Consider the following 11,190-nt stretch of genomic DNA (forward strand, 5'->3'; position numbering starts at 1 on the left):
CTGGAAATGACCTTCAACATTGATCGAAATGGTGAACGTTTGACTCACCATCCCAGTGCCCCCCCCCCCCCCCCCGCATCTCCTAACCAATCTGGTTTAACAGCCTCATATCCTTCCTTCCATCATCACTGTGGAAACCCTTCTTACCAATCTGGGTCAGAAGATGAAGGCAGCTCAGAGAGAGGGAACCCCTTCCCCACTCCAAATATAGTGAGACTAACACTTACAAAGTGTTTATAACATTTTTGGCATGCTCTGAGCGTTTTAAGTAAATAACTCATTTAATCCTTGCAACAGCCTTTCTTTGGCAAATACTACTGTTATCATCACTTGGCAATTCAAGAAACTGAGGGCAGGAAGTGACCTGCCCATGGTCATATAGCTACCAAGTGGCAAAGCGAGGATATGAACTTGTGGAGTTGGGTTCCCAGGCGGACAGTCTAAGTACCAAGCTATACTGTGTCTCCCCTACAACCAAGAATCTTTCCTGCCTTGGGGATCAAGGAGGACCTTTGAATAAATTATCAAGTTGAAGATTTTAAATAAACAGGATTCAGTATTAATAATATTGTAATGCTTTTCAAATAACCAAAGGAGATGGAAAATTCATTGAATTGGATTTAGATGCTGGTAAGGGAGACCACTTTCTAGGAGGGAATCAAGGGTAGAGGGTTGGCAGAGAAGAGAAGGATAGAGCACAGTGATAGCACTTACAGGAAAAACAGAACCATGGCACATTTGTCAAAACTCAGAAATTAGTAGTAGTACAATTGTAGTCACTAAACTATAGATTTTATTTGGATTTCGCCCATTTCTCCTGTTCCAGAATCCAAGGCAGGATCCCACATTGCATTCGGCCATGAGGTGTCCTAGCGTGCCCTAATCTATAACTGTTTTGCTGTCTTTCCCTCATGATGACCTTGACAGTTTTGAAGAGCACTGGTTAGCTATTTTATAAAATATCCTCCAATTTGCATTTATCTGATGTTTTTCACATGATTGCACCAGAAATATATGTTTTGGGGGAAATACCCAGAGGTAAATTATCTGCATATTCCATCACTGGAATGATGTCCAGGACACCAGTAAGAATTCTGGGGCTGGGAACTAGGGTAAGGGAGCTGGGGCAAAACTTGGAGATTTTGCCTCCTGTTTACCCATCTATACTGTACATGTGCATATATTACTTTTAAAAATCCTTAAATAGGGTGCCTGGGTGGCTCAGTGGGTTAAGCCACTGCCTTCGGCTCAGGTCATGATCTCAGGGTCCTGGGATTGAGTCCCGCATCGGGCTCTCTGCTCAGCAGGGAGTCTGCTTCCTCCTCTCTCTCTCTCTCTGCCTGCCTCTCCATCTACTTGTGATTTCTCTCTGTCAAATAAATAAATAAAATCTTTTAAAAAATAAAAAATAAATAAAAATCCTTCAATAAATGGGAGGTCATGCTTTAAAATTTATTCAAAGAGACACTTGTATAGGTAATCTAAGTTTCATCATTTGGTCTAACAATGTATTTGTCCTTAAGCGTATAATCTATCTCTTGCCCTTATAAAGGGGCTCTTAACTATCTCTCTCTCTCTCAGCCTCAATTTTATACTTATTTTTCCTTTATCTTCTCTTAGCTTTTATTCATTTTTATATCATTGGATTTTTTTTTCTTTATCTCTAAGCCACCTACAATCCCCTTTATTTCCTGGTGGGGAGAAGAGACCCTAATTAATAAATTAGTGTAGAGCAAGATGTCTTCCTATGTAAATTTGAAGTTTTTTTTTTCTTTTGCTACTGAGGATTACAAAGTGGAGGTTTCCCCTCAGTGAGGGATGACCATGTGAAATGTTGATCCGCTAGGATAGACACACTATCAGAGAAATAGAGTAGTTCAATACAATCATTGCTAACAGGATGAAGAGTTTTATTGAAAATACGAAGTGTACAGAAAAGTTAGTAAGCCTCAAGAGTTAACTTGTGATATTTCAAGTAGTATAATAGACCCACAGATTTGTCCCTGGAACCACAATAGAAATTAGGCAGCTGCTGAGCCTGCAGATTTAAGAACATGGTCCTAATAAGGTTAAAACCACACTGCAAATTTCAGGTTTTAACTTGTTTTTCAGAAGCTGGGTTTATATTTCTTTTAGCTCTGGGAAATATCAAGTCCAGAAATCAAATTATATTCAAGAGAATGACATAGACTTGGGTTGAAAATAGTCGAATGTAGAAAAAAAGAGAGAAAGATGGTCAGATGGCTCTTGGGATACAAAACATAAACTTGTTTGATGCAGATGTCAGGTGGGAGCCTACCCTGAGTTCCTGCTAGGATTCAAGGATGTCAGGACCCCTCCCATTGAGGCAGAACCAACAGAACGAAAGAGCCTGCAAGAAAAGAGAACATCTCAAGTGAAGATGATCCAGGTGGCAATTCAAGAACAAGGGCTGGGGGACGAGGGAAGGAGAGGTTCTCGCTGAGGCAGCTGCTGAGTCCTCGGGTGATGGGGCTGCTGCGAGAGAGAAAAGCCAACAAGCGGCTGGAAATGGTGAGAATGAATGAGGTTGCCTGTGGCCCTTGTTATAAAGCCAGACCAACTTTTGCATGACCCCTGTTCTCTGGATAATGGCCATCAGCGGCCATGAGACACCATCAGCGGCAACAGCCTTTGACAAATAGCAGCAACCATCGCAGCAGAATCCATGGCTTCCACAGGGATATGCAACGTCATCACAGCACATCAGCAGTAAAGGAGCCATCACACTTCAGAATGACTATAAAAAGCTCAAATATATAAAATGAAATCTCTCTGAATCTAATTAGACAAATCTATCCCATTATTTCTCTTTCTCAAAAATATACCAGCAATTTTTACTCATTTATACTTCCAGATGAACTTTGGAATATACTCAAATTTCTCCCAGATGTTTTTTGGCATCTTAATTAAAATTACACTAAATTTGTATATTAATTTATAGAGAAGTCACTTCTTTAAATTATTGTCTTGGCATCTGACACATGTATTTTTCTTTCCACTTACTTGAATCTTCAGTGAAGTCTTTTTCTTCATGTAGAACTTGTACATTTATTGATCATTTTTTTAGGAATATATTATAGGCCTTATTGTTATTGCGTGTCAATCTATAATTTGCAAATTTTCTCACTGTGCTCTGCAGACATATCAAAGAAAACTGTCGAAACTAAATATGACAAAAATGTTATCCTATCTCTTCTTCTAAAGTTTTATAGTTTTGTCTCTTACATTTAGATCCATCATCCATTTTGATTTATTTTTGTGTAGGCATGAGGTAAATACACAAATTTGTGTTTTTAAATATGACTATCCATTGTCCCACTCTTATATTTAACACATAATCCCATCGCATTGTTGCAAAACAATGTCACCTGCACAATTTCTATCCCTGGGAACCTAAAGAAATTTCCTTGTGTGGTGGCTATATGATAAATACCTGTCTGGTTGTATTTTTTATTCAAATATACAAACACAGAGTCAAGTTTCAATCTAAAAACTCCAGCCACTTATCTCCAAAGAATTATCTTGAATTATTGATTGAACAATGTCTTTCTTCTGTTCTCTGCATCCTTTCCCTCTCAGACTTCTATTAGTGAGGCACTGGTTTGTAACATTTTAAGACATCCCAAGATCTCATGGCTTTAGGATTTTTGGACTCCCCACTATCTGTTACACATGAAAACATACTGAAGAATCAACTCAGGACAGAACAAAGTTTTTCTCCATATGAAAGGGTTGAGGTGTGTGTATTAGTGAACTGACACATTAAAATGTTAACTGATGGGGCGCCTGGGTGGCTCAGTGGGTTAAAGACTCTGCCTTCCACTCGGGACATGATCCCAGGATCCTGGGATTAAGCCCCACATCTGGCTCTCTGCTCAGCGGTGAGCCTGCTTCCTCCTCTCTCTCTGCCTACTTGTGATCTCTGTCAAATAAATAAATAAAATCTTTACAAAAAAATGTTAACTGATGAGACAATTTCTTTTTTTTTCTTTGCATATTTGTGCTGTTCCTTTTTAAAATTTATTTTTTCAGTGTTCCAGGATTCATTGTTTATGCACCACACCCAGTGCTCCATGCAATCCGTGCCCTCCTTAATACCCATCACCAGGCTCACCCAATCCCCCGCCTCCAAAACCCTCAGTTTGTTTCTCAGAGTCCACAGTCTCTCTTGGTTCATCTCCCCCTCCAACTTCCCCCAACTCACTTCTCCTCTCCTTCTCCCAATGTTCTCCATGTTATTCCTTATGCTCCACAAGGAAGTTGAAACCATATGATGATTGACTCTCTCTGCTTGACTTATTTCACTCAGCATCATCTCTTCCGGTCCCATTCATATTGATGCAGAAGTCAGGTATTCATCCTTTCTGATGGAGGCATAATATTCCATTCCATATATGGGATGAGACAATTTCAATAATGCTCTAGGACTGTTTGAGAAGAGATTAATGCCTTGGGTGTTCATATAATTGAAACGTAGGTTTGTGCTTCATTCCAACTGCTATTTTTAAATGCCTGTCCCTAGTAACAGTAAAAAGAAATCTGGAAGCTTAAAAACTGTTAATATTAATTAATGTAAATATGAATATAATCACTGAACCAACACACACTAACTTTTCAGGTGTCACTGGACTACTTGTTGGAATATTTGTGGCTCTCCATGGGTTAGGTTTGCTAAGTCAGTATTACCACTACCAACTTGACCAGATAATGTTGACTGATGAGGATAATAACACTTTTTCTGTCCACTGAAGATTTATTAATTTAAAGAGGAAACTTTACATACTGAATACAGAAGCAGTTTGGTAAGATGATCTACCTGGAAGTATTAGTGTTCACAGATAAAATTAGCATAATCAAAGTGGATTAAAAAAAAGGCATAAGAGGTGGCAAATTAAAGTCATTGATAGATTGGGGAAAGCTGACTTAAAATTGTTCCAAAACAAGTGCCAGATCCATACCCTTTCTAACATGTGGACATAAAGAAAGTGTCTGCAATTACTAGCTGGCTAAATTTTATAAATTATTTGGAGTTAAAATTTTCTGCTTCAATGAATTTCATAGGAAACTTGTGAATAATATTTATATTATGATGATAATCCTTAACGACCCAACCCAGGAGTCTAACCGAAGTATAAATTAGGAATGTGTTATAGAAAGGAGTCACAAGGAGCCTTCAGAAAATGAGAATAATTAGAGATCCTCACCCTCTTGAACAGTTGGAGTTGATGTGAACACGATGGTTTTCATGATGTAACTCGGTTTCTTTTTTTATATTACATGCTAAGAACACTATCTATTAAAGTTCTGATGGTTTAAAGAGATGAGAAGGAATGAAAGCAGTAAATTTTTTTTTAAAGATTTTATTTATTTATTTGACAGACAGAGATCACAAGTAGGCAGAGAGGCAGGCAGAGAGAGAGAGGAGGAAGCAGGCTCCCCGCTGAGCAGAGAGCCTGATGTGGGGCTCGATCCCAGGACCCTGAGATCATGACCTGAGCTGAAGGCAGAGGCTTAAACCACTGAGCCACCCAGGTGCCCGAAAGCAGTAAATTTTATCAGCAGAATTGGATCAGATATTGAAACAGATATGTGTGAACATAGGGCTCCATAACAGGCCACTACCAGCAAGATTTAGAATGCGTGAATGAAACCCCATTGAGACTTGGGCCTGAAACAACCACGTAGATACTACTGGGGATTGATATCAGAAACACTAACTGGTTATGGTATCTGTGTATACTTGAGCTTAAAAATGAAGTTCCTCTTTTTGCTGGCCCCAGGCAAAGAAAGTGGAAATCCTCCTCATTTTGAAGGTCATGGAAATTTGGGTCTCTCTGTCTATAGAGGTCCTCTGCTTTTACAGTCATGCTGTAACTTTTGAGTTACCTCAGGAGGCTTACCCTAGTGCTATCAACAAGGCCATTCATCAGAAATGCTCACTGCTCCATTTAGGGTAGAAGAATCAAAGAAAGCACAGGAGGCAAAAGTCCACCTGAGAAAAATGATAAAAAGAAAGGTGCAAAGTCTCTAGGCATGCCATGTCCAGGTCTCTTCAATGAGTATTAATATTTTAAACCAGAATCCATCACAAGGCAGGCACTGTACCAAGTATACATGGTTTTGGATGGAAATCAAGTGGCTTTGCCACAATAATACAATCTTGCTTTTTTGAGAGTCCCATGACTCTGGTCTTATAGGAAGGAAAAGTAACATTTGGCTAGTAGCGCCTTTTTCTTTGTTCATTTGTGTATAGATTCATTTGCGTCTGAAGATAGCTGAGGAACCCAGATCCCTGTGACACCCAAACCTCATGCATCAGCAAAGCGAACCCACGAGTCGGGGCATCTGCAGCAACCCTGTCCCGAACTCTTCCCATCCAAGTCTCCAATGGCTTTCATGCTTCACATCTAAAGTTTTGCCTTGTCCAAAGTAGTCTACAAAGCAGCACTGTGATCTTGACCTCCCTTTGATTAAATAATTCCCCATTGTTCTTAGAGACGAGTAGTACATCTTTAGATTTCACAAAAGGACTTGTCCTGATTTGGCCTCTCTGGCCCCATTACTTATGACTCTTCTTACTCTCTTTGCTCTGGCCACATGGCTTTCTTACATGTTCTCTAATGCAATTGTTCTCAGCTCTGGCTTATATTAGAATTACATGTGGAGCTTAAAAAAAAAAAAAAAAAAACTATTGCTAGCACCATACCTTCAGAGATTTTGATTCACTTGCATGGACTGAGTTCTAGGCATCTGGGTTTTCTCAGCCAGGGTTGAGAACCACTTCTCTAATGCAGCAAACCCTTTTTCCACTCAAGTCCTTAGCACATAGTGTTCTGCTGTTCAAAACACTCTTTCTCCATTCCCTCCACCACCATAATCTCTAGGTTGAAAGTAAAACTTTTAAAGGCAAAATTTCCTGGATATCCTTTACTAGGTAGCTTCCCTTAGTAATTCCTATAATTCCTCTTTTAAAACACCACAATTTCTGTTATTTGCTTTAAGTTTGCTTTCCCATAAGAGTAAAGCCAAAACTATCTGTTTTCTTCCTAGCCCCATTGTTTAATGTAATAAACACTAAAAAGAAAAAAAAAATCTGATGGTTAATTGAAAATGCCTGTGTCCTGGGAATTCAGCCTTGGACAGATATTAAAGAGGTATTTAGTCCCCCATCTTTCCATAACAAGATTCTTGGCTGGGAAGGAAGATTTATAAGAATGGCAAAGACTTTCTGATGAGGGAAGTGTGTATTTGGGGTCCCATCGTGAGCCTAGACCATGTTTATCAAAAGATCCTAAAATGTCTGGAGAATTGGTTTTGTAGGCGCCTTTTTCTTTCCTGGGAGAAAGCTTCCTAAGAGAGCTGAGGCACAAAACTAGTTTAAAGAAAATGACCCATGTAGAAAGATTGAGTCAGTTCTATATTGAGCCCAGTAAACTCTCTTTCAAGGATTTCTCTTACCAATCTTCCTAGGAGTGTAAGTCATAAACAAGTGAAAACTAAAAGAACCACAATACTGAGAGCGTACAGTGTAGTTATGCCGGTTCTGGTGGCTTCTGCAGTAGGGGAAAATAATTTACCTGGCTTTGGGAGTCAGGGAGGAACTAATAATCCTGGGTGTAGCCTTCAGATCTCTCAGTATCTGGCCTTGCCACGGTTGGAGGGATCTGAGAACCCCAGCGAAACACCTTTGGTAAGGCACCACCAGAGATAGGAAGCCAAAGACATAAAGGCATTAGATATTTGTGACCTCAATTCAGATTCTATATCTCCCTGAATTCTGGTATTTTGCTATTGTCAAAGAAGAGAGGATTCTAGTGAGCTAGAGATGAAGGAAAAAGTGCGAATTCACACCATAGTGGAGAGGACCATGTCTATGGTTCCCTTTGAGCATTCCTGGGATTGTTTGAGAATTACTACAGGGGAGTTCAGATTCCCTCAGAATAATGATTATTATGGTAATACCATTTCCCCCCAGGCTTAGGTGGCATCAGAAACTCATAAGGTATGTGATTTGAAACATCTGAGGTTTAAGGAACTAGTCAAATTGGCATGACTCCAATTTCTCTGGCCAAGAATGACAATAGATAATGAACAAAAATGTCAATGATATAAGATATATATAAAAAGCAGATGGTCAGTTAAAAGAAGAAAGCCAAAATAATAAATATGGAAGCTTAAGGCGCACCAGCCTGGTCCTAGGACCTAGTGTTATGAAATATATTCCAAAGTACAGGTTTCCAGGATTGTGACCATTTCATCATTTACTGTGGGTTTCCAATGGAGAGCCATGGTGATTAAGGAGTAATTGAAAATGAGACGAAAGAGAATTTATCCATATAATAGACATTAAAGCCAGAGTGATAATCATAATTCCCCAGAGGAGGTACTGAAAATTTCTGGGAACACTGTTGAGCATGTTCTAGAGCCTAAACAATAAGAAAAAACTAACTGGGGAAAGCAGGTGAAATTCCCGGACAATTCCTTTAACGTACTAGATTGACATCACTACAGAACCAGTTGATAGATGTTAGACAATCCTTATCACTTGCCAATGTGCACACTGGCTTCTGGCATTACGTTAACATTGGTGGTACCTATGGTGCAGGCAAAAGCATGTCCACAACCAGGAGGGGACATGCTGTCAACCATTTATTCAACAAAAATGTGATGCCAAAGTAATACGAGAAGAAGGATAACCTGGTGATGGAGTCGTAGTCACAAATTTGGCTCCATGAGAAAAAGAGACGCTAGCTAATGGATGGGAAGCCAAGGTCCATGTTGTTATAGATCAACTAGCTGGCAATTTGTGATGGAGAAGCAAGCTCCAGGATTAAGAGGAAATAGTTCACTTGAAAATTGCTTCTTGGGGTGCCTGGGTGGCTCAGTGGGTTAAAGCCTCTGCCTTTCAGCTCAGGTCATGAACCCAGGGTCCTGGGATGGAGCATCACATCGGGCTCTCTGCTCAGCAGGGGGCCTGCTTCCCTCTCCCTCCCCCTCTCTGCCTGCCTCTCTGACTACTTGTGATCTCCGTCTGCAAACAAATAAATAAAATCTTAAAAAAAAAAAAAAGTGCTGCTCAATCCTGGCTGTACATCACAATCATGGAAGCCCTGGTTTGGTTTTGTTTTAAGTGGCTGGTCTTGAATACAGACTTATTCATTCTCTAGAGGCATATATAAACGGTTTTATGAGTTCTCTAAATAATGATAACAGGCAATATAATAATAAGCAACATAGCAAAGAATTATTCTCTTAAGATTGAGTAGGGTCATGTTTGCTGTTGTTAGGAATCAATGGTGGATATGGATATAGATATTGTAGAGAATGCGGCACTTGGGTGGCTTAGTCAGTTGAGTGTTCAGCCCAAGTAGTGATCTTGGGGTCATGAGATTGAGCCCTGTGTGGGGCTCTACGCTCAGGAGGGAGTCTGCTTGAGATTCTCTCTCTCTCTCTCCCTCTGCCCCTCCCCCTGCTCATGCACTCTCTTTCTCAAATAAACAAATAAATCTTCTTTAAAAATATATTTTAAAGAAAGCAGAATAACTCTCGCATAGTTGTCTGAGCCCAGCCCAGAGAGGGAGGTGTTAGGAAATGTTCTGTGTGCTCTTCCCGGGGATGGTCATGACGGCATACTTGTGTCTTCTGGGGACATGCCAGTTTTTAGTTCAGATCCCAAACAGGAAGTTTCTCTTACTGTCCTAGTCAGTTCAGGGGACTGGGTGGCTTAAACAGTGGAGATTTCTCACACCTCTAGAAGCTAAGAAGGCCAGATCCGAGCACAGATCAGGCCAAGACTCCGTGTCTGGGCAGGTTGCTCTTCCTGGTTTTCAGATGGTGGTCCCTCTCCTTGCATCCTCACGTGGCAGAAAGAGAGAGCAGGCGAGCTCTCTTGCATCTGTCTTATAAGGGCATGAGCTCCATCTTGGGGTTCGGCTCTCGTCACCTCACCTCAACCTCATTATTTCCCAGAGGCCCATCTCCAAATACCATCGCACTGGGGATTAGGGCTTCAACGTACAGTTTTGGAGGGAGCACAAACATGCAGTCCACCATATGGACTGAATAGGCAGGTAGCCCTAAGCATGAGAATAGCTCTCGCACCCCACAGAAGACAGGACGTAGATCCCCAAGGGCATTCCATACTGGGGAGAGGCACTGAACAGGGGGCTTTCGTTAGGGTGATAGGTAATCGGTGGTGGGCAATCACACATGTGTTAGAAGGCATACGTGCCCTTAGAAATAGCATTATTATACGGCAGGACCTAAAAAGGAACTTTGAGTTATTTCAAAAATATAGACTGAGATTTTCCATAAACAGTACTACTGGGTCTGAGGCAAAGAGGGCCATTGCAACAGAGGCTTGTGTAAACGAGACGGATGCACGCAGGGGAAGAGAAGCTCTTCTCCTAGGCTTTCTCCAGCGCCTTCAATCAAGAATCGAGATGTCTTAATGGAACCTCACTGATTGTCACTGGTAAGTTTAAAGAGCTGTGCACTGATCTCGACGTGGTTCTCCTTCTATCGCATGAGATGTTCTTCGGTAAGGCCTGACCTAAATCGTCCTGTGGGCATTTTCTATCAAGAGACTCCCCACTGAGTGGATTGCACTTAACAGTGATGGTGGTGGGCAGAGGAGCTCCTGGTAATGAACACGGCTGACAAAATTTTGTCCGGAAGTGTTTATTATAGAAACACAGTGGTTGGTGGTAAAAGGCCACCATTCAGGCCAAGATGCTATCATGGATTTAAATGAGTTTGTTTTCAATGCTGCGAACTCTTGGACTCGTGTTCCAGCCCAGTCTCTGGGAAGGGGAGAACTCCGTGTGATGCCTCGCAGGCCTGCTAACACTGATTCTTTCCTTTTTCCTGATACTTCCAGGAGAATGTAGCTGCCTGCCTATGGGACGCGTACTCAGGCCTGTTCGGTGACCAAGCCATGATCCTTGCTATGAACTCCAGGTACGGTAAGCTCTGATACTCCCCCATTTCACTGACTGAACATCTTCAAAATGCAATAGAGAGAAATCACAGTTGTGATAAACAGAAAACGGCTCCAAATACCTCCATCCCAGCTCAGCAGCTACTGTTTCTTTCTTTCTCACAATCTTCCCCACTTCTTCAGTGCTGTACGGATCAGCAGGTAGTCTAATTATTATAAGCCAATAGGAT

At 41.0% G+C, this 11,190-nt stretch overlaps 1 protein-coding gene across 2 annotated transcripts in view; it reads left to right on the plus strand.

Annotated features, from left to right (window-relative positions):
• The window catches only part of MROH9 (maestro heat like repeat family member 9), an 85,327-nt gene that overhangs the window by 12,412 nt on the left and 61,725 nt on the right, over positions 1 to 11,190 (plus strand). For both annotated transcript variants that reach the window (XM_004756683.3, XM_004756684.3), the window contains exon 4: positions 10,901 to 10,980. In XM_004756683.3, coding sequence (XP_004756740.1) covers positions 10,901 to 10,980 — 80 coding nt within the window. The remainder of the gene's footprint in view (positions 1 to 10,900; positions 10,981 to 11,190) is intronic.

This window comes from Mustela putorius, unplaced genomic scaffold, assembly GCF_011764305.1.
Source record: "Mustela putorius furo isolate JIRA1106 unplaced genomic scaffold, ASM1176430v1.1 tig00000785_pilon_pilon_pilon, whole genome shotgun sequence".
In the NCBI taxonomy this organism is placed as follows: Eukaryota; Metazoa; Chordata; class Mammalia; order Carnivora; family Mustelidae; genus Mustela; species Mustela putorius.